Here is a 25,865-nt window from a genome sequence, read left to right as displayed (position 1 = left end):
TTCTTTTCATCACCACCATTTTTCCTTTTTCCTTTCTCTTTCGCTTAGATATTGACCATGGGGCTGAAGTCCTTCTTCAAACTGGTTGCGGATCGCGGGGTTTTACCTTCGGAAACTGACGTGGGCACTTTCTTGGCGGCAAATCCTGACCATTCTGTTCATGTAGATTTCCTCGGTACGTTCTGTTACGACATCACCGTAGAGTCGTCCATGTAAAGGTGAAAAACAAATCCATCATTGATGTAGGAAGATCCCTGGCTCTCGAGATAAAGGATCATTTCAAAACGGACAATCTGACTATACATATTGATGGGAGACCTTGTAATGAGAAAGAAAAAGCAAGGACAGAACGGCAAACCATAAGACAAAAAAATATGGACGCTTTGGAGAACGATATGAGCACCTTCGAGAGAAATTCCCGGAGTGGGGTATGGACTCGTCCTCAAGTCATGAGGCGCATCCAGAAGGGTCTTCGAGAAGTCTACACCCTGAGCGTCCAGGACAAGAATTAGCTGGCAACAGGCCTTGGCTCTGTCTTCGATGTCTGTCTGTGCGTATATGAAGCGGACCCATGCATAGGGTGCCATAATGAGGAGAATGATAGGATCGTGATATCCCAAGACTCTGATTTTTTTGCGTACGAACGAGTCTGCATCCTAGTGCGACCCCTTCCACACTGTAGACGGAAGTTTGGGGTTTACGATGTAGACAACGTTATCCAAGCACTAAGACTGCCATCACACGAACATCTGGTGTTATTCTGTGCCATCGCAGGCAATGACTACTCAAGGAACCTCGAGACGTTGGGCCCGCTTAATAATCTTCGATTAATTCGAAAGGTTGCGCGGGACAAGAACTACAATAAAATGCTTCGAGACTACCTAAGGGAAGCTAGTAAGGTGTTGGGAAGGAGCGCAGACTCTGAAGAAGGCAGAGTAGCTCTCCGCGTTTTTACTTCCAGCCATCAAACGTCGGCCCAAGCGTTGCCGAACAATGAGTTCGATAACTTCAAGCAGCGTCTACTCAATGGAAAGGATCTTCGCCATAGAATGGCTCAGCAAAGGCGGGTGCAGCGCCGTAGAACGTAAGGAAGCTCAAGCTATAGTTTTGGTCTTGAAACCAAACGTCCCCATACTAATCGTTAGTCCCTTTCTTGGATAATGTAGAGACACGCCGTCATTCTATATAGCGGAAGGGTCACATAGGAACCAGTTCCGGCCCATCTTTTCTGACAAGCCGAGCATATTGAATGCGTGCACAGTTGATATCAGTAACTGCCGTCAGCACGATAGGCCGGGCCTTAAGCATCCACCACGTCGGAGAAAGGCAAAAAAGAAGCAACAGAAAAAACAAAAGCGGAAGCACAAAGGCAAGAAGCCCCACAGGGCTAAAAAAGAAGGTGCACCAATTAGGGACTTGAAGGATGCTATGAAGGTTGATCACAGCTACAGCAGTAAGCACCCTATCAAGGCCTTAACAATTGGGTCCCTCAAGGCTTCCATGGCAAGGAAAGGCGGACTGGACGCAGATGAAAGGGATAGTATTGCAAGCCAGATCCGAGGGGCAGTTGTTGTCCTCAACCGACTACGCCGCTATGCATACTGGGCGATTGCCTTGGACATTGAGAGGATCATGCGGCTACCAGGGGCAGCAAGGTCGAGGGAAAAGGCACTGGACGAGGTTTTGGATAGCACTGACTATTCTTACTGTCTCGCCACCCTTCTTTTAAGTGGTCAAGGTGGCCCAATTCAGCTTACGCGAGGGCAAAAAAACAAGGAAGGGCGGTAGAAACGCCCCATTATCTCCCCGCTTATGAACATTTTAAGGCCATCACTGAACTTTCCCCAATAAAGGAAATAGACATAACATTGGGGGACGTGCAAGGCTCTGATCCCAAAAAGATCTCATTTCTAAGAGCGTCAGAGCTACTAATGGGCCAAGTACAGACATCATTAAGGCAGCACTACAGGCACGTAATGGTATAACCTTGTGTAGGGTATTTTCATGCATATTCTGCTCTCTATTCAGACTCTTTTTATTTTTACAATTTTTTTTTTTTTTTTTTTTTTTTTTTTTTTCTAGTTTGAAGATATGAGCGACATTGAGTTTTTTTTTGCGGGAGAACAAAAGAGTAAAAAAATACTCAGACTTTCCTACGTCCCCCGGTCACCCGGGTATGTGTATCTGTCTGAACACGCCCTAGTTGACATCCTCTGGGCGAACGAAGATACCAAGCAACTGCTGGAGCGTATTCTGCCTCTCAACAATCCTTCCAAGACTGCAATGTTTGAGTGTGTACAGGGAACAAAAGGGGTTTTGATAAAGGCTCTCTTTTGTGACATTGGAGGTGATCGCATGGTTAATGGGTATCGAGACAAAGTATCCCTGCAGTCACAGGACAAAGGCATAACTCGGTTCAAACTCAAAGGAACGATTTCTACCAACGGTCTAGTTCCGAATCTACTTGCCTATGACACAACCCAGACGAAGAGACAGCAGCAGTCTGACGTAGATGAAGAAGACGCCAACCAAGAACTGGAGCTTTCTCAGGGATTTTTCAACACGACGTGTTCAAAGGCAGCCGGTGAAGACCTGGCAGATGAAGACTACGCAAACATAAACTGGAGGAGGAGTTCCAAACTACTTGAAAGCGTTGAGCTCACATTCAACGAACCAGGACGATGCCCATCCGCAAACACCACAACTATCGTCGGATGCGATCCTGGTATTGTTAATGCCCTTACGTTTTCCTCGCTGCACTCTCACAGCTCTAACTTGCGGCAAGCGGTGAAGGTGAGAAGCAGGTTCTTGTACCTTCCCGTCCTCCGCTTCAATCACCTGTTGAACAAAAGGAAGCGTGAAAAAGGAATGATTGAAGTTGAGAGCGCCATCCCTGTGTTTGGAAGGGATACGTATAATGAGTACCTTCAATGGATGAACGAGGAGTCCCAGACACAGACAGGATCAAAGAACTTGGATGTGCTTCAAGAGTTTTACGAGTCCAGATGGCACCTGAAAAAAAAATGGGACCTACGAAAGGCTCAACGAGTTACGTTCGACTACGGGGTGCAGCGAGTGTTGAAGATGCTCGGGGAAAAAGGAGTGCTTGTCGTCGGCCTAGGGTCCTTTGAAAGTAGTAAAGGAGTTCCCAGCAAGCACACTGCTATAACGAGACACCTTGTCACACGGGTATGACTTTTTTTTTTAAAAAAGTAAGAAAAGCTGGAAAGCCATAGAACCCTTGCTAATAAACGACTGCCATTTGAAACGCTTAGGTCAAAGCACGAGGACACTTTGCTATAGTGCACGAATTTTACACCAGCGCCCGCTGTCCCCGACTCCTCTGCGATAGCTTTTTAGAGGCGGTGTACCCTCGCTCTAAATATTGCTGGGCATGTAAGGTATTCTTCAACCGTGACGCAGTAGGGGCGGAAAACATCGCAAGAATCAGTCTTGCTCAAATTGAGAGGCAAGAGAGACCTGCAAAGTACAAGCCCACGGAAGAGTCGCCTGCTCCGGCTGCAAAGCGCGCACGACGCTAGACACAAGTATTTGGGTGCCAGCACCCACAAAAAATTTGTAAGTTCTGTTTATCCTTTCTACCTAATCTTGTCCCTGAATTTCTGGACTATTTTAAAAACCGTACAGATCAACAGATAGACATCACACTCTTCCTCTGGGCCCCAACGAGTGCAACTAGATGAAGTCAATGGTCTCCAGCGGCCATGACTGGAAATATTTCGGCAATGATTTGAGGCCAAATGAAGAGGCTCTTCAGGCGGTAATGGTCGCCCCAGCATGTATTAAATGTTTTTGCATTTACTTAGATTATGACTAACGTTCCATGATTTACAGGTAGTCAGTAACCCTATTGAAAGCAATTCTTCGATAGACTTCTTCTTTATGGATCATTGATAAAACAAAGGAGAGGTGTTTGATTTTGATTTTGATTTTGATTTTTAATTTCAGACATGGTTCACCGTTCTGTCGATCAGTTGTCTGAGGAACTAAAAAGGAAATTGAGGTTCGTGCAAAGAGGTGGCTCAGTTCACACACATTCATCATTTCATTCAGCACAACGGAAGCATACAAAAATAAAAATAAACCGCATGATAGTCTTGCATATATGGAGAATAGAGCCTTATGTGGACTCTCCGAAACTTCTCTGTGATCACAAGTGCTTCCTGGACGCGTGGACTGTACTAATATATTGGTATGAGTTTATCGATCATGCTGTAGACTTAATGGTATATAAACTTTTCCTTCTCGCCTTGATTTCTTCTCATCACCGTTCATATTCTTTCAACATATTCCTTTCGCCATCCACATCCACAACACTCGAATCACATTAAGGAATAAGTTTTTCACCGCTCAATAACTTTAACAGTCCAAGCAAAGCAAGCGAAACCTAGACCCACGGTTTTTAGCAGCGATTTACATACATCAAGAGAAGGCAACAAGATAAAGGAGTATCAGACCTAACAAAGCGATACTATTCTGCAACCTCAACTACAGCGGTGACTATAATCACGATTGTATTAAGCCAGCAACAGGGGGCTGGAATACTCCCAGGAGGATGCTGGGATTATGTGTAAGTCTTAATGATCATTTTATTTTATTTGTAGCCGCAGGTTTTTACTAATCTTTTCTCCTATTCTTTTTCAACATATATGATTGCTTTCTCTGACTAGATAGATCTTTCTTTGTAGGTACGTTCATTTAGCTATATGGACGGTGGTTAATTTATAAGCCCAAGAAATGCCCATCCATCCTGTAAAAACTTGTTGGGCAAGTTTCTTGTATCGTCCCAAACGTATTTTCATCGCAATGTAATGGCGGCGCATAATGTATGTAATACAATTCGTGGCCAACCGAAGATACAAAAACGACCGCATCATCTTTAGCCTGTAGATGCGAAGGAACAATCTCCTTGGACACATCATAGAGCGATATCAGCGACAGACGCAAGCGCAAGAACAGACACAGGTACAAGTACAAGGACAGGCAGGGGGTCGAGTCTTAGTCAGAACGCAGCGTCGACCCGTGGCCGAAGCAGCAAGAGGCCAGTAGCATAGAGAGGGCGCAGGAAATTTTAATATAGTTAGACGCATTTGTTCGCAAGCACACTAACCAAGTTTAGAGACAAGCGTGGTCATGGCCAGATTGATCCCTTGTGGTGGCTAATTAGGCCTAGATTGTGCCTTCAACTTAATTCTTTTCACTTCATCACATCTTTTTCACCATCGGATGCAACAAGACTCTTGAATTCTCCTATACTACAATTATACCTAATCCTATCCCTATTTTTTTTTGGTCCCATCCACAATTATATAAGCTGCACCATGAGTGGATTCTTTAACATCAGGTAAACCTGGCATATATAAACTCTACATTAAGTAACAAGGCAGAATATATTTCTGTTGCTGACATTTTATATTACCACTTATTGTTTTAAAAATATACACTCGCCATTAACACAACGTCCAAAGTGGTAAATTTGGAAGCAAGACAAAACCTAAACGATCTACATCATCAGTACGGCCCTTATTCCTCTGTCAGCCTTACTGCAATAACTCGATCGTCAAGGGTAACTTCAAGACCATTGTCCAGTTGCCCAAGTATGTTGATGCTAACGAATGGCTTGCAGTGAATGGTAAGCAACGTTTGGAACATATGGATAATGGGGTAGCAATCTACATCAACTACCTCCGCTGCAGTATCCTCTTGGCCTTGTTCACTGGGAGGCTTTTTTTAAAATTTTCTGCACATTGAGGGTATACACTTTTTTAACAAGTACCCGAGTGAGGAATCTTTTGCATGCGAGAATAGAATCAAAGGGATGGCAATTTTGAAAATCTCCGCAAAAAAAAAAAGCCAAACGCGTTTCAGGTTGCACTGTCAACTTGTCCGAGAAAAGGGAGAAACAGATGTGGTTTGACGAAGCAATTGCAGAATAAGAACTAACCCATCATAACAAAAAATATATCCATCATTCCTTTTTTTTTTTTTTTTAGTGTTTGATTTCTACAACTACATCAATATGTTCTATGGATCCATATCGGATTTCTGCACAGCACGAGATTGTCCAAACATGTCTGCAGGAGCAGGGTAATGTTGACTTGGATCTAGTTTTTTTCTATATTTTTTAGGAGTTGAAAATTAACAAGATGTCCCCACTTTTGTTTTATTACGTTATTATTTTAAAAAAATAGATTTGAGTACCTTTGGATGGATGGGCAAAAAAAGACGAGTAAAGTGCCAGCACCGCAATACATTGACTTTGTCATGAGCTGGATCCAGACACTCATTAACGATGAAAATACCTTTCCTACCAAAGATGGTATAAAAAGCCCTTCTTTATTAATGTATTGCTCTGTCATGGTTCTTCTGATTGTATTATTGTTGTTACAGGTATTAACTTTTCTTTTTCTTGGCAATAGGACGTGATTTTCCACCTACTTTTCAACAGACAGTACGCGCGATCTTTAAACAATTGATCCGAGTTTTTGCACATGTCTATCATTCACATTATGACAAGATGCTTTCGCTCTGTCAAGAAGGTCATTTCAACTCGCTTTTCGCGCACTTTGTCAGTTTTGGACGAGAATTTGACCTGTTGGACAAAAAGGATATTGTACCCCTGCAAGAACTTATTGACATCATGGATAGCAATGGAATCCTCTGCTGAGTTGGGTTCGGGGAAGGAGCAAAGTGATTATTATATATATCATACCATCGGGGTAGAGTAGAATAATTCACTTTTTTATTTTTGTTCTTGTCTATTGACGAGATTTTAGCAGAGAAGTAATAATTTTTTTGGTTTTGTCGTTTAGATATAACTTCTTTTAATTGTCGTTTTTTATTATTTCTTAAACCATTTTATGGCAAAAATTCCTCTCCAGAATCAGATATATGAGTATATGGAAGGTTAACACTGACAGATATCGTCTTGAACAGACTCACTACTGTTATGAATAGACGATAACAATTAATACAAAAGTATTTGCTGGTAGATCTCATTTAATTCAGAGTACAAAAATGTGAGAAGTCTGTGTGATATTTGGTTACACCACATTTATTTTTTTGTGTGATTGGCCCATCCTACATACCTTTTTTTTTATTCGTACTGCTCGAGAGTTTCGACAGCCTCTTGATATTCTTTTGATGATTTGATATCAGGATTCGCGTTTGCCTACATAAAATAAAATTTATTAATGTTTAATAAAATAATAAAGTCTCTTTCCTCTTCTACTCTTTTTTTTTTTTTTTTTTTTTCTTTTCTTAGCACAATATTTCTTCTTACAACAAGATTAGCAAGGTCCTGATGGGCTGCCTTTTTTCTCCTCTCAACATCAGGCAACATATCCAATGTCTCTTCAAGAACTTCACGCTATATCATGCGATAAGATGTTACAAGGCTATCAAACATGAGGAAACAGACGTTGGGGGCAAAAGAAAGCTTTTTTTTTTCTCTTTTTTACCTGCTTCTTGATTTCATAGTCATTAGGGTCCTTGGCTATCATATCATTAATACGTTTTTGTTGCTTGTCTCTTTCTGCGTGGTAGTAGACTTGCTCCTTGGCAACTCTAGTTTTATTTCGGTTATTGAAGAAGAAAAAAAAGGGTGAATTCCTCAAACGTCGTCGACTCGATCCTCCTTTGAAGAAAAAGAGTTTTTTTTACCTCTTTAAGACACCAGTTTTAATGGAAAAATCTCGTGTAGACATTTTTTTTTTTGAAAATGAAGGGGAATAGAGCGATTAAGGTTGGTATTTTTTTCTCTTTCTATTTTTTAGACACGATAATACAGATGAAGTAATGGTAGAGTGAGCTTGTGTTGGTTGAAACAAGATGAGAAAATGCATGAACATGCAGCCTTTTTTTTCTTTTCTTGTGACTGTTTGAGATTGAGCAAGCTGATTGCGCGGTAGATCGCGTTGGAGTGGAAATGGGCTGTGCGTTTTTCTTTGGTAACGTTTCTATTGTTATTATTATTACTGTTATTATTATGTACTGTACTTCATTATGATTACTTGGTGGGGGGAAAAGATTGTTGAGATACTAGACAATCTTTTTTTTTACAACACATAATGAAGATAGGTGACTAGGAAATAAGCATAAAAGGTTATGAAAAGAGTAACAGTTTTTTTAAATAAGCTTATCCGGTACGAGGCTGGGTGCTGTAGCCTTGGGTAGTAGCGGCAGGAGCTGCATTTGAACTGTTGTAAGCGCCTGTGTTATGTGGAGCATGAGTCGATGTGGTGTTGTAATTATTGGTGGCTGTGGTGTTCATTGGATTATGGGCGGCAGAAGAAGTAGTAGCACCAGTATTATAACCACCAGTTGTCGGTCCAGTAGTGCCAGGAGAAGTCTTGACGACAATAGGCTCAATTTTCTCGGTCACAACTGTACGAGATGGTCCACGGGTTTCAGCGCCTGCCGGGTAGCTATTATAGACCGCCATGTGATCATGACGCCTCTTTCTCCAGCACCAACCTAAAAGTCCAGCCAAGGCCGTAGCTGCCAAAAGTCCAAGGACAATACCAGCAATTGCTCCTTTCGAAATGTGATGTGATGTGTTCCTCACGGGATCAAGAATACTCCTCTCACTAGGGCTGGCACTGGGATCGGCTGTGCGCGAAGTGGCGGTCGCACCCCCAGTAGTGGAGGAACGGGAGAAGGTCTGGGTGCCTTGACCAGGCCTGTATTGCGATGGGTCGCCATACGGGTTTATTAGCCCAGCCACTCCGCAACGTCTGAGAAGACCATCAACATTAACCGAGCTCTGTATTGTTATATCAATATTTTTGAGAAAGAAATATGTTTTAAAACAGACTCATTAAAAGGAGGGGGAAAAAAAAGGAAAAAAAAGGAAAAAAAAAGTATTTTTTACCTCATAAAAGCCGGTGGAGCTGCGGCGACATTGACAAGCAGAATAATCATTGACATAAGTCTGGGTGCACTGCTTTTCGTTACAGGGCTCAATATTCACTTTAGGATTGGTGCACACCACTTGAGTGACGTAAACAACAGATCAAATTTTAGTCTGAAATCAAATCATCAACTTGTTCATTTCTGTATCCAACACATCTTTATGCACGTGTCCAGTCTAGTCATAAAAGAGACACCTACAAGGGGCAACATTGATGGACGCGCAAGCTTTAATAACTGCAACGGTCGATGGACATTGATAAGCTGAGACAGTGGAGGCCACCGCAATGGCAGCAAGGATCATGGAAGATCTCATAGTTAATAAATGTATTTTAAAGCTTTCTTTAGATTTTGGTTGATAAAGCTTTAAAAAAAAGGTTTTGCTGATGAGGTAGGAAGTTGACCAGATGGACGAGCGTTTCTTGCCGAGTAGCGTAAGAAGTAAGAGGAGCCAAGTAATTAAGGAATGGAATAGAAGTGAGAAAAAGAGGCGAAAAAGTAAGGTATATCCAGAACTGATATATTTATATGATGCCTCAAAGACCGTTTTATATGTCACAAATGGTAATAGCCGTGACACTATCAAATATTTCCAAGACCTTAAAAAAAAAATGTTTCTTATTCGATGAATCTGGCGCCCAACTAAGGCAAGACACCAAAAACGGCGCGAAAGCGTGGTTGCATAAACAGAGACTTGAAAACACATCCACATCAATATGCTGTGTAGTCATAATTCGTTTCTAATTCATTTGCAACGCGTAAAAAAAATCATTCATATTATTGACAGACTTTGCGAAACATATTTCTCAATGTATGACATGATACAGGGATACAGGATGCATGAATATAGACGAACAAAAAAAAAATGATAACGCTGTTTCATGTAAGCAGAGGTATAAACAACCTTATTTATTTATTACCCTCGATTGCAAAGATATGACTTATTTCTTCGTCCAACGATCTTTTATGTTTCGCGAGCAATGGAATGGAACCAGTGTGGGTATTGTTGTTCGCCACATCCTCGCTGCAATTTCATCTTCTGTACGCACCAAATAGCTAGCACTACTTGTGTTCACGGATGTGCATAAGAAAATATTATCTATAAAAATTATTGGATAAATCAATGAGTATGGATCGGTTATTTCGCAATACTTCATTTTTTTTTTTTTTTTTTTTTTTTTAAGAGCAAGCTTTTGTACTTAAAATGGTTGACATTAGTACCTTCAGACGTCGTAGAAACGCTGGTCAAGCGTGATATCGGCTCTACCAGTTTAAAATTCCAAGGTGCGCCTTCTTTACGATGATATCGGCTCATTACTCGCTTAGTCCACAATATGATGTCTGTGAAGATGAACACGTGGTACTCTGCCTCAGAATCCGTTGAATTCTTTATAATCCCTGGCAAATAGAGGGCTGAAGGTGCAATACTTCGGGAATGGGTTGCTCCTGTCAAATTCGAAAAGCTGGATGACAGATTGAAGCTATATTGTGAGACCAATTGTGAAACGACGCCTTGCTTGGATGGAGTTGACGCCCCTAATGACGAGAGAGCTGCTGGTGTTGCAGAATTTGGGATAGCTATCGGACTTGGAGTAGATGACAAGGAATGCAATGTAGTTGCGGAATTAGGTGGCGAAATCGGACTAGTTGTATAAAATAATCCATCTCCAAACTTTTGCTGACGATTTTCACAATTGGGTTCAACACGACTCTTCATTTTGAATATAGGAGTAATCGGAGATGGCGATATAGGTGTTGTAAGAGCAGAGTGTGTTGAAGATGAAGACGAGCCAGAAGAGAGCGAAGTCGATGATGGAAACGCTGGTTTGGCATGTTGGTGATGATAATCCATCTGGCTTGGCCTAGTAATCAGCGTTGGGGTATTGTCGTCATCGTCGTCATCACTGCTGCTTAAACGCGCGATCGGGGGCCTGAATCCGTCCCCGCGCCACTCGGACGAGCCATGACGGTGGTAATAAGGGTAATTTTGAGATGTGGCGTAGCTTTCTGATTTGCTGCCTTTTCCGTGTTTACCGAATACGAGTTTGTTAGGTTGGCGCACGGAGATGCGATGTACTGGCCCGTCCAGAATAAGATATCGATGTTGCTCGACAAGTGAAAAGCCCTATAGACATGGAGTTGATCCAAAAGAACAATAGTTATAATCTTGTTCAGACCCTGATGCTTGTATAATAAAAACTAATTACATGGATAATGTAGTTATTCAAGTAGAAGACTTACAGACGGCAGGCCTTTAATGCGTTGCTGCAAGTCCATAAGCATCTCATTGTGCTCTTCAATCCATATCCGATCATCAATTTTTGTTAATTCGCGTTGATGCTTTTCCAATGCTTGTGCTAACTGAGCATAGTCAGGATCAGACGGCGGTGTTAAGCTAAGTAGATCCTTTGAAATACCGAAACAAATGACAGGCGGTTAATTTAATGTATGCAACGATGGATAAGTAAACTTAATCACCTATGACAATGGTTCTCAATCGTCGATGTCTACCTTGAAAAAGAGTGGATACTTCTGTAACCTTTGAATAGGTTTGAGGAAAATTCCTTCCAAAGTCAGACATTTGCACCTGGGTGACTTTAACAAGTGCTGCAATGAAAAAATTAAATCAATGGTTAGCAGTTTCTTTTAATAAACAGTATACAATAGAAACTAGCAATCACCTTTGCCACATTTCTTACTCTAATGATTATGCATAGTTCAGAAGACCCTGTTATAATGTGTTGAAAGTCTCGTGAGGTGGTTGTGTATTGAGCAAAATATGAGTCATATATTGAAAACATATAAAACTGTTGATCATCAGAGGATTGTAGGCAAATTAGTTGCGATCATTTAGTGGCAAGGAAAAACACCAACATTAGACTTATGCAAATGCTCACTTACATTTTCAAACACACTGCCTATATTTTGTACAACAGGTGTCTCCTGCTGCTGCTTGTTTTGTAGCGACTAATGTTGAATTGTATGTCAGCATAAGGTACAACATGAAGACGACTTTCTTTCATTGTACGAGTCATTCAACCAATCACTTACTCTCAACAATGATTGGTGACCGTTCCATAGGTCTTTTATATGCGACAGTAGTCTTGCGAGCCGCTCATAAAGCCTTACATCTGACTTGTCAGGGTTAAATCGTTTTTTTTTCCTTGACTCCGCCATTTTGACATTTAATTCATCCACGAAAATCTACATTTCCATTATTGAAAGATAGCTCAGCAGATGCTCTCCGTGTATAAAGTTGACAAGGACCATTGAAAACACGTAGACTTTTTTTTTTTTTTTTTTTTTTTTTTTTTTGGGAAGCTGGATGATAGAAATATAGCTTTATCGTACCTTATGGATGCTCTTGAGGTCGTCCAAATACTCTGCTTCAGTGTATATTAGCTCAAAGATTGTCTCTTGCTTTTGTACTTCCTGAGGACTCAGTCCCAGCTCGCGTATCTGTTCAGGATTCGTCATGGTATGCTTCCACAAAGGTTTATAGAGTCCATTGCCAATTGCTGCGATAGTAATGCTCGGCTTTTGGGAATCCGATGATATTTCCGTTTTTGCGGTAGTTTTGTCTGCTTTTAAGTTGCCATTAGATGTGGGATGGGAATGTTCTGAATTTGATTCTATCGGATTCAAACTCTCCGCCTGTACATCAGACATATCTATAGTACTTCTCGGTCGGTTTTTAGAGCTATTGGCAACATCAACGCCTTGTTCAGCATAGCTATGCGCCGCTGAGCTGTTATCCATCCTCACCATCATATCCTTATCTATCGCGAGTTTCTTGGCGTTAGCCGCTATAGAGTCGCACAGATCCAGAGTCTTTTTGCTAGGAGGGTCGCGTGGATATTGCTTATCACTGTATAACCCAGTAAAGCGCTCCGTCCGCACCTGTGTTTCGTTGTTCCCTGAGTCTGCCGAGATGAAGAAAGGCACAGGCGCCTTAATTCTCATTGACTTTGAGCGACCAACAAGTCGCTGAAATGGACTGAGTGTTTCTTTTCGCTGTTGATGGTTGGTGTTGGATCGCTTTAGTGGTGTGGAAGAAGAGGCTGAGGATGGTGAAGACGTGTTAGAGGATAATGTCGAAGAGAAGGGAGAAGACGTAGAAGAAAACGAGGACAATCCAATTCTATCGGCAGTTCTTTGAAAGGAAGTTAGTGTGAATCCTTTCGAGTAATAGCCTTCTGGGATAGCTTGGGAGGGACTCCAACTAACTCTGCGGCTGTTGTAGACTAATTTGTCAGTGTCGGTGTAGAGTGGAGTGTTGGTAGTGATGTTGTTGTTGAAGAAGCAATGGTGGTTATCGCTGTTCTTGATAGGACTAATACTGTCTGGTTCGAATCGGACGCTGATCTCAGGGACTTGAAGGTTAAGTTTGGGCAGTCTAGGTTGTCGAGGAACGGAAATATGCAAGCGAGTTTGACTCTCTTGCGTCAAGAAAGAAATGAAAAGAAAATGGAATGACAAATGAATGAGAAAGAATTAATGAAGTGAGTTCATGTCTACAAGTTGATTGTCAATGACTATTATGTTAATATACTCATTATCAAGCACCCTCAATCCTCTCTGTGCCTATTTTTCTTTTCTTCTCTTCATCAGAATGACATTGTGTCAGTTGCTCAAAAAAAAGGGGCGACCATTTTAGGACAGGTGGTCGCGTACGTGCACTTTGCCCCATTTTTACATGGTTGGCTGTACACGGTATTTTCTTTTCTATTTTCTATTCCCCAATAACCCTACCAAGCGGAGGAATCATCACCACGGAGACAGAACGAGAACAGCCACAGCCAGTTGTTTGGTGAGATGAGTAATATCAAATACACTTCTGAATTACATGCATGGATGTGAATATCGAACTGCACTGTGATGACGAGCGATACTGCCGTCATAAATTTGTTTCATACCTTCTGCCTTTGTTGGCGTCATAGACTGAGCAAGGTTTAGAGTTTTATTTGTATCTTCTCTGAACATTGTTTTTGTCTGGTCCCATCTCCTTGCATATGTAAATGCAGCACCATCATCAGTACCAGCACTGGCAGGACTAGAGCCAGGAACAACAGCACCTGTGATTGATGCGGTTGTAATGGGGGAGAACGGTCCACTGGGCACTGTCGAATTAGTAGATGATTGGATAGGTATCATTGCGCTGGCGCTTGTGCCTGTGCCTGTGCCTGTGCCTGTGTTTGTGTTGGCACTCTGCGTTGTTATAGGCATACGAGAGATCGGGACGTTGAGCTTCTGTCGAGCCCGATCCTTTCTGCTATACATTGATGTCTGTGTTTGCTGTTCAATAGAGGCTCTCATTACTATGTTTTTCTTATTTATTTTGTATTGTGAAAGAAGGGGATTTTGACAGCAGCGCGCGTGTGTGTAGCTCGACAAAGGTCCGTGTTTGTGCGTATGTTGTGTCCGTTATATTTGAAATGAATGGTAGGACATGCACAGAGTTGAGATGGTGTTGTTGAAAGAAAGGAGGGGGTGGCGGTTAGGATGGTCCACAGTTGATATCCATCCGGTCGTCAAAATGTAACAAAAAGAGGATAAAAAGGAGTTAAATGTAAAAATATTAATAAATAGAATATTATAAGAAAACAAAAAAAAAATTGAAAAGAAGTGAACAATGTTGTAGAAAAGAAGAGGAAAGACGCATGGATATTCCATTCAACGGCTACTTGGATGCTGATCCATCCTATCGAAGAAGAAAAGTCATTTTTTATATTATTTATTTTTCTGACGAAGCATTGATTGTCAAGATGTCAAGATGTCATGATGATATGGTGATTTCCGCAGATTTATGCCACATAATTGAAAGCAGATAAAATTGTACGATTGAAATTGAATAAGCAAACGGAAGGAATATGAGACTAAAACAATAATATAGCTAAAAAAGAAAAGATTGCCAGGGACATCGAGCAGACTTGTTCAAATTTAGAGCGGTTATCGCAGATTAGTGAGGTGTGGGGATGTGGTGCGAATCATACGCCATTACGTCCCTGTGTTATGCTGTCTCGCAAGTCTACCGCATGTGTATTCGCCCAACAAACCTGTTACTGCAACAGTTGGTCGGGTCTACATTTGTTATGAGACACCAGAGCATATCCCTCTGATCATAGCTTCGAGACCAGTTTGGCTTTGAGGATGCAAGGATGTGAGGCGATAGTCCAAGCACCAAAACTAGATTGGACAGAACCCTGTGCTTATATATCTCAAACCATGTCCAGAGCCAATGTATTCGCCTGTGAATAGTCTATTTATTTGGGAGTCCAGCGATCCTAAGAAAGAGACAACCCTCTGTTGGGAAATGCCGCGTTTGGGTAGGACCTGTTCATTTTTGTGCCTCGACTGCTTTGCGATACTCAAACATAGACTATGACAGAACCGTCTGTTTGGTGGTGCTTCAACCCATGTCCTGTTTCCGATATCGTTGTCTTTCATGTACAATACGCGTCTTCGTGCATGATACCTTTGTCTATTCTCCTACACTCGATGTCTAGGTTCACTGTCATATCTTCATAATAGGCCTGTTGCTGCATGATGGAAATTCATAGTTCTTTGACATCTAATGGGCTTGACCTAAGCACTTTTGGCTGCAATAATGGCCTGCCCCAAGTCAACGCTAGCAATCCAAATGCCCTTTCCAGGGCTGACTTTATGAATGATATTTACCGCCAGCTTGTGGAAACTTGCTGCATTTACAGGAGCCATAAGGGTCCAACAAAGCATTTGAACTTCACTGCTTGTTGAAAGCCCTGGAAGTTATGTAGACCGATATTCCTTGACGACCTACGTGTTGTATGTAATGACTCGCTTTTTCTTCATCTAATATGGCGCAGCCTTTTCTCCTAAATTTTTAGGCTGGGCAGTGCTTGACTGGTAGCCATTTCTTTTAAAAATGCCATTGCTTTTTTTTCTTGTTTCTCTTTTCTTTTTATCCTGCAGGATAGGAAACCGATCTACAAGGAATAGCTTCTCCACCTCTTGTCTGAGACAAGTGATATGCCCAGTCCAGTCATCCTCATAAATCTCTGGCGAATGGGCGAATTGGAGGACATCACAGGATGTTGGCTCTGAAAGTTGAACAGAAACTCTCTCAAAACATTGGTTGGCAGGTCGCTTACGCTAACCCTGTCGCTACTGCTCTCTACGAGCTATATTAAGCTAAAAAAAAATTCCTTGAGATCATATAAATCTATTATATTGTGAGAGGAACTTAGAAATAGAGTTCTTGACTTACATTGTTTGCTGTCTTCATTCCGTAATGTTCAGTGATGAATAATGAGGGCGGCGCAGACGCTGATAATCATGAATATTGACTTTGTTGAGGGCCAGATATCTTGATAAGGCTTCTGTTTGCAGTTGATAAAGAAGAACGGCAACTAGCTTTATCCAAAGGACCCCTGGCTTCTTTGCCAGTGATGAGCGTTATTAAGAGCAGCTTGAGTACTTGCTCTATATTTATCTCGGACCGTCTGAGGCCCGGTATAGACATGGTGTCCCCCTTCTTAGTAACATCTTTCTCCCACTTCTGCTTTTACTTTTTTACTTTTGCTTGGGCTAGCATCGGAGGGCTCCATCTATTTGCAATAGGTTCTTAAAAATGGCGGTCATAATCCATTACTGCAGAGAATTGTACCGATATTTGACACGGATTGGCACTGACATGTCAAAAAAGTGTCTCCGAGCTTTGCATTTCTTTTTTTTTTTTTTAACCAGTTCACTCTCCATTGATGTCCATGCAAGGCTAATTGGAAGAGGACGAAAGACACATGGTCGCGTTGGAGAGTTTACAAGAGAGAGTTATAGAAAAGGCGGAGTGTAGTCAAGTAGAACGTCGCGTTACAGCACAAGGATCGCGTGCAATAAAAAAGAGGTGTGCAATTAAAGAGGCCAAGGGTACATTGCATGATGAATAGTTTGAATTGGATTGGGTCAAACAAACAAAATTAGGAAAAAAAAATTAGTACCCCACACGAGAACTGAATTTGTTGCCATTGTCACCGCCTCTTTTTTTTTTTTTTTTTTTTGCTCTCGCTCTCGACATCCTCCACAGACATACGCACATCGCCATCGCTTGTATCATTGTTATTTATTCGTTGCGGCACTGCATTGCATTGCTCTAGCATATTATTATTATTGTTATTATTATCTTTTCTTTTTTTTTTTTTTTTTTTTTTTTTTTTTTTTCATTAATAAAAGAGAGGGAGAGAAAGAGAGAAAGAGGCAACTCCCCGCGAACGATCGATTTATTATTTATTGAACATTAACAGACCCAACCACGAGATATCCTTCTGTTTGTACTCCCATTGTCTCTTTCCAATATTCCCCTCCAATCACCTCCTACCACTGCCAATTCCCCCTCTCCTTTGCCTGTGCGAGTGAAGCTTGTGCAACTAAAAAAGAAGACCCTTCACCGAGTCGTCCTTTTCCATCTCTTTTCCAAATTCAATCCACCTCAGCATTTCCTTTTTTTTTGTCATTTCCTTCCACTACACTACTACCCCTCTTCCTCCTTCCTCCTTCCCCTTCCCCGTCGACTTGTTCACACAATGTCTCTCGCACGTTCTCATGCACGCAAGATGAAGCCGGCTCTTCATGTGCAACTTAATTCATCCTCCGGTAACTCTGTCAGTCCTTCTCCAGCGCCAGCAATAAGTGTAAGATTATAATTTATATACGGAAGGCGCATTATAATCACTATTCGATAAAACCATGTATAAAAATACTAATATTATTTTATTTGGACTCGATCAATCTTTATATACATATATATATATATATATATTTATAATAGAGACCACTCATAGATTTCCTGGAACGCAATCCTCGAGACCCAGCGCGCGAGATCCAGTTCACAAATGCAGGAGGAGAGAAAGAGGCCCAATCGATTAGGAGTATTCCTGAAACCCCTGGAGGCACCCGTGTACCCGACCCATTGATGAACTATACGCTTCGTCCTGAGGATATGATCACACTCAAGAAATTGGGTGAAGGCTCTGCAGGGACTGTGTGCAAAGTCAAGCATGTACCCACAGGATTCATCATGGCTCGCAAAGTATGCTAAATCATACAGGATGAAGTGGGAGTGTGGAGTCTTGTTATTCTTTCACCTATCTTTACTTTCCATATGCTTTTAGGATGCATCCTTGTTATTGAAAGGATCAAAGCCAAAAAAAAAAAAAAAAAAAAAAAAAAAAAGGTACCAATACATGTCTAATAACTTTTTACTATTTTTTTGCTCTTTTAATAGCATGTTCGATGTGACCCCAACCCTGACTTCCAGAGACTACTTCAGCGTGAGCTAAAAACACTGGATCGGTGTCATTCACCTTGGATTGTTACATTTTATGGCGCATACATGGAGGATGATGAGTTAGCTATCTGTATGGAGTATTGTGAGGGCGGAAGTATGGAGGCCGTTTACAAGCGTGTTGCAGAAAAGGAGCAAACAATATCGGAAAGCATTCTCGGCAAGATCAGCGAGGCTGTTCTCAATGGCTTGGTCTATCTGCATAAAATGCACCATGTTATTCATCGAGGTAAATCATTTACGTTCTGGAAGCCAAGTGTTTTTTATTTCCTGAGGTAGGAAAAAAAAGGTATTTAATATACATATATTTCTTTGATAACATAGATCTGAAGCCTTCAAACATCGTGGTAACCATGGAAGGCCGAATTAAGCTTTGTGATTTTGGCGTTAGCGGAGATCTTGTCAACTCACTGGCGGAGACGTTTGTCGGGACAAGTTATTACATGGCGGTAGGCTACATTGAGACATTGAGAGCAGTATCTCGTTACTAGCCATTGCAAACTTGTGAAGTATCAGCCAAGACTGATGTTTGTTTTTTTTCCCTTTCCTTTAAAAACTTAGCCCGAGCGTATTCAGGGTGGAAAGTATCCTGTACAATCGGACGTATGGTCATTAGGATTGACTATGGTCGAAATTGCTCAGATGAAAAATCCTTTCCCTCAAAATTTAGCCGCTTTTGAACTTCTGCATTACATTGTCAACCAACCTGTACCCTCTTTGCCCGAGGACGAGCCATGGTCAGCAGATTTTAGGGATTTTTTGAATCAATGGTGAGCAATATGATTAATACTTTTTTTTTTTTTTTTTTTTTTTCGGTAAGACGACTAAAGCTTAAATTTTTTTTTGTCATTTTTGATTTTGATCCGCCCCTCTAGCTTCATTAAGGATTTCATGAAACGACCGACCCCTGAGCAGATCATGAGCCATCCATTCATTGACGAATCATCAAAACGCTCAGATGAAGAGGTTAATATGAAAGCATGGATCCAAAGCGTTTGGGATCTTGGAAGTCCGACGGCCCAGACACCCAAAGTCGTTTAGATGTAATTATACAGACCTCATTTCATTTCATCAGCTAGCATAGAATAAATATATATAATATATATAAGTTTATCCCATGAAGAAGCTGTGCCCATTGCATCTATAATCGTTGTGGAGCACTGTTTTTATTAAAATAAAAGCGGCTTCCTTTTTTTTTTTTTATTTTTTTTTTTTAGTTATTTTGATAAATATTGTCATTAAGTTTTATTTAAACCATTGTCTCTAATATGACCCTGAAGAATAAATAAATTGCATTTTATGCACTTGAATAGAATAATCTAACATAGTTTTTCGAGCTTTCCTCTTTTGCATTTCTTCACGGCCTAATATCCCAACAAACGATGGCAGAAACCGCAAGATCGGATCATTTTCTGGTTTTTTGAGGCTTGGTGACGCTTCAGATCGTGAATCCTGCTTTTTTTTAAATTAAACCATAATTGCTCTATCCTCATTCTTCGTGTTTCTACTAGTGAAACTGCTTTGTGGAGAAACCGCAAAGGTCGTCGACAACTTTGTTAAAAATTTAAATGATGCTCAGATATTTGTTAGATGAGAGATTGACATCGTGACGATTGCTGCAGCTCCTGTTGGTATTATTGCAGATAATCATCGATATATTGGTTACTGACAATACATGGCACAATGTTCCTAGTATCCTCGCGTTTGCCAGTCATTATGAGATTAATAGCTCGCAAAGGAAGCGCTACCAATATCTTATTTCTTTCGTTTCCAGGCCGGAGCATTATAGTTGTCAGGTACTCCTTGAGTGTGTCCACACTGATTCTAATCATTCTATTCCCATTTGTATTTGTTAAGACAGTCTATTTCTTGAGTACGTATAAGGCACAAATGATTTAGTGAATATAAAAGGAAAGTGAAGTATACGCGTGGTAGGTGAGCAAATTTCGTTTGTAAACAAAAACTGCATGCTGCCGATCCGATTATTTTGTCGGATATACCAACACATTTTTATCAGATTGAAATGGATGCTCCAGATTAAAAGACAGATAATGAGGGTGAACTCTCTGGGAGTACTATTGATGTTTTACAGCTTCATAATGCTTTCTTCAAAAAGCTCCTGTGGTAAATAAATACCCATGACACGATAACACCGATCTCCAGCACATAGAATGACTAGCTGAAGTGCTGAAGTGCAATGAGTTAACCAGAGCCTGATGTGGAACTTGGCATAGTCACCATAGGCTTTAATCTACTAACTATATTATTAGCTCCAAAAACTAATTTACTTTTGAGTGAAGTCTTGTAGCATAAAAAACAATTTGGATGCAGGAAGGCCAATAACATTCCATGAGCAGCCATTAATGCCCTTGACTAACACGCTTCCTATAGTTTGATATCCATATCCGCCAGCCTTATCCATGGGTTCCTTTGTTGCAACATAGGCTTCAATGAGCTCTGGTGAAAGATCTTGGAACCAGACTTCGGTCCCTTCGACATCTGTCAAAATCCTAGGCATATCCGACCCGTCTGAAGGAGGTGAAATAAGTGTCACACCTGTGTAAACCATATGGGTAGATCCAGAAAGACTTGTCAACATCTCAATGGCGCCCTGTTCAGATCTGGGCTTCTCAAGAATCTCAGAGTTGTGAGCGACAACAGTATCGGCACCAATGACCAAATCAGGAGTATCACCAGTGGCCTAAGAAATAAGAGATGTGTTAAATGAATTGTATTGAATTTACAGCAGACGTCAACAAAAAAAAAAATACCTTCAAACGCCCATAGACTTCAAGAGCCTTTTGAAGCGCATTCTCTTTGACATATTCAGAAGGGTGGCTGAACAAAGATTTATCAAGTGTCTCCGGGAAAGTGCTTGGAACAACGGTGTACTTAACACCAAGTTGAGAGAGAATATCTTTCCTACGTGGTGAGGAAGAGGCAAGGATAACTTTCTTGGAGTTTAAGGCATTGAGCCACTTGACGTTGAGCTGAGTAACCATTACTGATCAGTCTGATTTTACAATGAGAATTAGTTGGTCAAAGAAGAGCATACCAAAAAGAAGCGGTATGCATCTTTGTGAATCCACGTGACATCAAGCAATAGCTGGAGGTTAAAAAGAGAAACCTGGCCTCAAAAACTGTTAGTTCTTTTCATCCCATCTCTGTACACCAAGTGCATCATCAAATCTTTCTTGGTAAATGCTAAACCTCACCACATTTGGCTTTTGCCATCGGACTTATTTTCATCCGGAAGAAAGCTGACATCAACCCCATTTTTGTTTTTCAATCATTTTCTTCCATTTCCAGCTTCGTCTTGTGCTGTTTGACTGCACGTTTCGTTTGACAAGAGCTTTACATTTGAAATGTATGTGGAAACTACTATAACCTGCAAAAGTATCTATAATTTTTTCCATGAGGTCATTGCCTTCTATCCTGATCCACGCTATATCTTATTAAATTGAAAATGTCTTTTCTATCAACTACAAAGGGCACCGGCCTCACTTGTCCAGACGAAGCTGATCGCGGCCTCGTCGCTGCATTCTCGTCTACCACGGATCCAACATGCCTATGTCTGGCCTTTCTTCTTCCTCTATCCTGCCTGGGCATTCATCTACCTCTTCCGCTATGATGAGCTGATCAAATCCGAGGAAATCACTTTCGTCACTCTCGGCTCACTTCTTGTTATCAACGCACTTTTGTTCCTGACCTGTCAATGGAGTGTCTCGATTAAAGCCTCTTTGACATGTAAAAAAGTATGGCGCTTTGGTTTTTAGTGGTTGTTCTTATATGATGCACTGAAAAGTAGTTATTTCTATACTCACCAAGGTTAATATTTGATCCATCATGGTTATTCCTCAGGAAACTGATCCTATGAAAGCAACAGTCATTCGAATTATTCCTCAAAAGCATCGCGGATTGGGTGCTCTCTGTGATCTTCACCATGAGGTATGTATCTTTTTTTTTTTTATTTTTTTTTATTTTATTTATAAAAAAGAGATCGGGTTGCGTGGTCTTTTATGACTGGTTCTTAATCCTTTGGCTAAATAATTTTTATACTCCATTATTTTGTTTGTAGAATGGTTCGATTTTCTTCTTCTTCCAAAAAAAGAAATACATTTACAATGCTGATAAAAAGCTGTTTGTCAAGCTCAAGTATCCATCTGATACTGGTTTAACCATGGGTGAACTTCAAAAAAGCGAGGGATTGAATGAGGAGCAGGCTAAAGCATCAACAGCTACCTATGGCATGAATCGGTTCGATATCCCTTTACCAAAGTTTATGGAGCTTTTCAAGGAGCATGCTGTTGCACCATTTTTCATCTTTCAGATCTTCTGCGTGGCCCTTTGGTGTCTGGATGAGTACTGGTATTACTCTATTTTTACTCTCGTTATGTTAGTTATCTTTGAGTCCACTGTTGTCTGGCAGGTACGTATAGGTTACTCATCAAATTCATTTGCTGCTATGAAGTATTTTGAGTTTGACCATGATCTATGAATATAAACTTATATTTTTATCATATGGATAGCGTTTGAGAACGATCGGTGAATTCCAAGCTATGTCGATTAAACCATTCAGTGTCAACGTTCGTCGCAATGGCATCTGGGTTAATATTATGTCAGATGAACTTTTGCCTGGTGATCTTGTGTCGATTGTACGCACCAAGGAAGAGTCAGGAGTACCTTGTGACATGGTTATTGTCGATGGATCTTGCATTGTCAACGAGGCTATGTTGTCAGGAGAATCGACACCATTGCTAAAGGAAGGTATCATGCTTCGCGAGGCGGACGATGTCTTGGAATTGAACGGTGCTGATAAGCTCAATATGTTGTATGGAGGTACCAAGGTCCTGCAAGTTACACCTCCTTCTACTTATCTGAAAGCACCGGATGGAGGATGTATCTGCTATGTTGTTCGCACTGGCTTTGGAACCGCTCAAGGGAAATTGGTTCGAACCATGGTTTATTCTACAGAGCGTGTTACAGCCAATAACCTGGAGGCGCTACTCTTCATTCTATTTTTGCTCATTTTTGCCATCGTTGCTGCCTACTATGTTTGGGTCGTTGGATTGGAGACCGGACGCAAGCGAGGAAAGCTTCTTTTGGACTGTATTTTGATTATCACCTCTGTTGTGCCCCCAGAGCTGCCCATGGAGCTGTCATTGGCTGTCAACACATCTCTTATTGCGCTCGCACGTCATCATATCTTTTGTGTCGAGCCTTTCCGTATCCCATTTGCTGGAAAAGTCGACGTTTGCTGCTTTGACAAGACTGGAACATTGACTGGAGAGGATCTTGTCGTTGAGGGTGTTTGTGGCATCGATGCCAAAGCGCCTGAGAAGCTTGTTTCACCTGAAGACGCCCCTATGTCCTCCCGTCATGTTCTTGCTACAGCGCACGCATTGGTTCAGTTGGAGGAAGGCCTTGTCGGTGATCCTATGGAACGTGTTACTCTGGAGGCTTTGAAATGGAAAGTCGGTAGAAACGACAATGTCTTCCCTTTGAATCCTCAAAACAAATCTGAACATATGGTGATCCGACGTCGATTTCAATTTTCTTCAGCATTGAAGCGCATGTCGACTATCTCCACATTGTCCAGCCCCGAGTTCAAAACCACTAAACTGTTTGTTGGTGTCAAAGGTGCCCCTGAGACATTGAAGAATATGTACACTGAGGTGCCTAAGTATTATGAGGATACCTACAAACAATTCACCCGCCGTGGAAGCCGAGTCTTGGCCCTTGGATACAGATACCTGCCTGATGGATTGAACGCTGACCAAATCAACGCATTGACTCGCGATAATGTCGAGACCCAGCTTAAATTTGCTGGCTTTCTTGTCTTCCATTGTCCTCTTAAAGAAGACTCTGTCCAGGCCATCAAGATGCTTAATGAATCCTCTCACCGCTGTGTTATGATCACTGGAGATAACCCAATGACTGCCTGCCATGTTGCCCGTCAAGTCGACATCGTAAACCGCGACGTTATGATTATGGATGTGCGTGAAGATGGACGCGGTGCCGATGATCTTATCTGGAAATCTATCGATGAGACTAAGGTTATTGATCTAGACCCTTCCAAGCCCTTTGATCCCACCATTTTCCGCGACTATGACATTTGCGTTACTGGACCGGCCATGTCACAGTATGAGAACAAGCCTACATTTGAGGAGCTTGTCCGACACACTTGGGTATATGCTCGTGTCTCGCCTGGACAAAAGGAGACTATTTTAACGACAATGAAAGGCTGCGGCTACACGACTCTGATGTGTGGAGATGGCACCAACGATGTTGGAGCTTTGAAGCAGGCTCATATTGGTGTTGCCCTATTGGATGGCAAACCCGAGGATTTGGCTAGAATCGCAGAGTATAATCAAATTCAGCGTCTCAAGAACGTTTACGAGAATCAGATCAAGTTTACTGCCCGATTTAACATGCAGCCTCCTCCAGCCCATGCCAAGATCGCACACCTTTATCCCCCTGAGGTTATTGCTGCTAAGCAACAAGCCGCTCGCGAGGCTGCCGGAATTGGTGCTGTTGATGAGAATGGTCGTCCTGTTCCTGCTAGGCCCCAGCTCGACATGAACGGTCTCGCTGGCATGATGGAAGACTTGGATGAGGAAGCACCACCAACTATAAAACTTGGAGACGCTTCAGCTGCTGCCCCCTTCACATCGAAGCTTTCTACTCCTATCTCAATTGTCAATATCATCCGTCAAGGGCGTTGCACGCTAGTTGCCACCATGCAAATGTACAAGATTCTCGCTCTCAACTGCCTGATCACTGCTTATTCTTTGAGTGTATTATATTTGGATGGTATTAAGTTTGGAGATTTCCAGGTTACGATCACTGGCATGCTCATGGCTGTATGCTTCATGTGTATTTCTAAGGCAACACCCTTAGAAACCTTGTCCAAGGAGCGTCCTCAACCTAACATCTTCAACTTTTACATCATCTTGTCGGTATTGGGTCAATTTGCTGTTCACATCTTTTCATTGATCTACATCACACATGAGGCCAAATTGATCGAGACAGATCGCGAGATTGACCTGGAGCGTACATTCGAACCCGGTCTTTTGAACTCTGCCATCTATCTTATCTCACTTTCGATGCAAGTCTCGACATTTGCGATCAACTACAAGGGCCATCCTTTCCGTGAAAGTTTGAAAGAGAATACTTATTTGTACCGTGGATTGATCGCGGTCGGAGGTGTAGCAGTTGCCGGTGCAACTGAGTTTATGCCCGAGTTCAATGAGTGGCTTCAGCTAGTGCCCTTCCCTGAAGATTTCAAGGCCAAGCTGATTGGCATCATGGCGTTTGACTATTTTGTAGCGTGGGGTATTGAGATTGTGTGCAACAAGCTCTTTGGCAACTTTGCAGCCAAGGACATTGTCAGAAAGTAGAATCTTTTTTTTTCTCTTCATATCACTTGAATTACTGAATAGAGGCATTTAAAACATATTAGGGTAAAGCACATTGATTGCTTAATAAAAGAAGAAAAATAATTGAGCGTTTGTCTTTGATGAATGTGGGTGCGAGGACAATGAATTTGATTTATCAGTGCCTTGCAATGTTTATCACATCAAACAAATAAGACGCGTTTAAGATTTTGTCTTTC

The 25,865-nt window shown here is 41.5% G+C and overlaps 9 protein-coding genes across 9 annotated transcripts; 4 read left to right on the top strand and 5 right to left on the bottom strand.

Annotated features, from left to right (window-relative positions):
- The first annotated feature begins 2,085 nt into the window (after positions 1-2,085).
- BCR41DRAFT_356977 (hypothetical protein) lies at positions 2,086-3,565 on the top strand. The gene is made up of 2 exons (XM_022024777.1): positions 2,086-3,189; positions 3,276-3,565. The coding sequence occupies exons 1-2, from the start codon at positions 2,092-2,094 to the stop codon at positions 3,540-3,542; spliced, it is 1,365 nt and encodes a 454-aa protein (XP_021879604.1). The 5' UTR covers positions 2,086-2,091; the 3' UTR covers positions 3,543-3,565.
- A 1,777-nt stretch (positions 3,566-5,342) lies between these two features.
- BCR41DRAFT_372121 (MOB kinase activator-like 1-like protein A) lies at positions 5,343-6,688 on the top strand (the record flags this gene model as incomplete). Its single annotated transcript, XM_022026655.1, has 5 exons — positions 5,343-5,365; positions 5,490-5,653; positions 6,015-6,108; positions 6,213-6,340; positions 6,441-6,688. 5 exons carry the CDS (start codon positions 5,343-5,345, stop codon positions 6,686-6,688), a joined length of 657 nt encoding a protein of 218 aa, XP_021879603.1.
- Positions 6,689-6,760: 72 nt separating this feature from the next.
- On the bottom strand, positions 6,761-7,965 carry BCR41DRAFT_356972 (tubulin binding cofactor A). Its single transcript, XM_022024776.1, has 5 exons — positions 7,684-7,965; positions 7,482-7,587; positions 7,304-7,390; positions 7,110-7,192; positions 6,761-6,962 (listed from the first exon to the last, which is right to left on the bottom strand). The coding sequence occupies exons 1-4, from the start codon at positions 7,725-7,727 to the stop codon at positions 7,118-7,120; spliced, it is 312 nt and encodes a 103-aa protein (XP_021879602.1). The 5' UTR covers positions 7,728-7,965; the 3' UTR covers positions 6,761-6,962; positions 7,110-7,117.
- A 50-nt stretch (positions 7,966-8,015) lies between these two features.
- BCR41DRAFT_387743 (hypothetical protein) lies at positions 8,016-9,235 on the bottom strand (the record flags this gene model as incomplete). The annotated part of the gene is made up of 3 exons (XM_022027923.1): positions 8,016-8,785; positions 8,894-9,012; positions 9,133-9,235. The coding sequence occupies 3 exons, from the start codon at positions 9,233-9,235 to the stop codon at positions 8,159-8,161; spliced, it is 849 nt and encodes a 282-aa protein (XP_021879601.1). The 3' UTR covers positions 8,016-8,158.
- Positions 9,236-11,337: 2,102 nt separating this feature from the next.
- Positions 11,338-12,246, bottom strand: BCR41DRAFT_110597 (Dbl homology domain-containing protein). Its single transcript, XM_022019384.1, has 4 exons — positions 11,983-12,246; positions 11,833-11,898; positions 11,631-11,738; positions 11,338-11,538 (listed from the first exon to the last, which is right to left on the bottom strand). Exons 1-4 carry the CDS (start codon positions 12,106-12,108, stop codon positions 11,425-11,427), a joined length of 414 nt encoding a protein of 137 aa, XP_021879600.1. The 5' UTR covers positions 12,109-12,246; the 3' UTR covers positions 11,338-11,424.
- Positions 12,247-13,110: 864 nt separating this feature from the next.
- Positions 13,111-14,419, bottom strand: BCR41DRAFT_110553 (hypothetical protein). Its single transcript, XM_022019383.1, has 2 exons — positions 13,846-14,419; positions 13,111-13,375 (listed from the first exon to the last, which is right to left on the bottom strand). The coding sequence occupies exons 1-2, from the start codon at positions 14,245-14,247 to the stop codon at positions 13,328-13,330; spliced, it is 450 nt and encodes a 149-aa protein (XP_021879599.1). The 5' UTR covers positions 14,248-14,419; the 3' UTR covers positions 13,111-13,327.
- Positions 14,420-17,216: 2,797 nt separating this feature from the next.
- On the top strand, positions 17,217-19,389 carry BCR41DRAFT_338459 (kinase-like domain-containing protein). Its single transcript, XM_022022116.1, has 6 exons — positions 17,217-17,597; positions 17,735-17,995; positions 18,191-18,479; positions 18,575-18,699; positions 18,812-19,020; positions 19,126-19,389. The coding sequence occupies exons 1-6, from the start codon at positions 17,490-17,492 to the stop codon at positions 19,289-19,291; spliced, it is 1,158 nt and encodes a 385-aa protein (XP_021879598.1). The 5' UTR covers positions 17,217-17,489; the 3' UTR covers positions 19,292-19,389.
- Positions 19,390-20,446: 1,057 nt separating this feature from the next.
- Positions 20,447-21,340, bottom strand: BCR41DRAFT_324632 (acetylserotonin O-methyltransferase-like protein). The gene is made up of 2 exons (XM_022021554.1): positions 21,022-21,340; positions 20,447-20,951 (listed from the first exon to the last, which is right to left on the bottom strand). The coding sequence occupies exons 1-2, from the start codon at positions 21,250-21,252 to the stop codon at positions 20,535-20,537; spliced, it is 648 nt and encodes a 215-aa protein (XP_021879597.1). The 5' UTR covers positions 21,253-21,340; the 3' UTR covers positions 20,447-20,534.
- A 67-nt stretch (positions 21,341-21,407) lies between these two features.
- On the top strand, positions 21,408-25,757 carry BCR41DRAFT_324631 (endoplasmic reticulum Ca-transporting P-type ATPase). Its single transcript, XM_022021553.1, has 6 exons — positions 21,408-21,447; positions 21,560-21,617; positions 21,741-22,005; positions 22,112-22,198; positions 22,329-22,679; positions 22,780-25,757. Coding segments are annotated over exons 2-6 (3,576 nt in total). The 5' UTR covers positions 21,408-21,447; positions 21,560-21,615; the 3' UTR covers positions 25,651-25,757.
- The last annotated feature ends 108 nt before the right edge of the window (positions 25,758-25,865 follow it).

This window comes from Lobosporangium transversale (genome assembly GCF_002105155.1).
Source record: "Lobosporangium transversale strain NRRL 3116 chromosome Unknown BCR41scaffold_28, whole genome shotgun sequence".
Classification (NCBI taxonomy): Eukaryota; Fungi; Mortierellomycota; class Mortierellomycetes; order Mortierellales; family Mortierellaceae; genus Lobosporangium; species Lobosporangium transversale.
The sequence above is the reverse complement of the archived record's forward strand: the minus strand, read 5'-3'. Positions and strand labels throughout refer to the sequence as shown.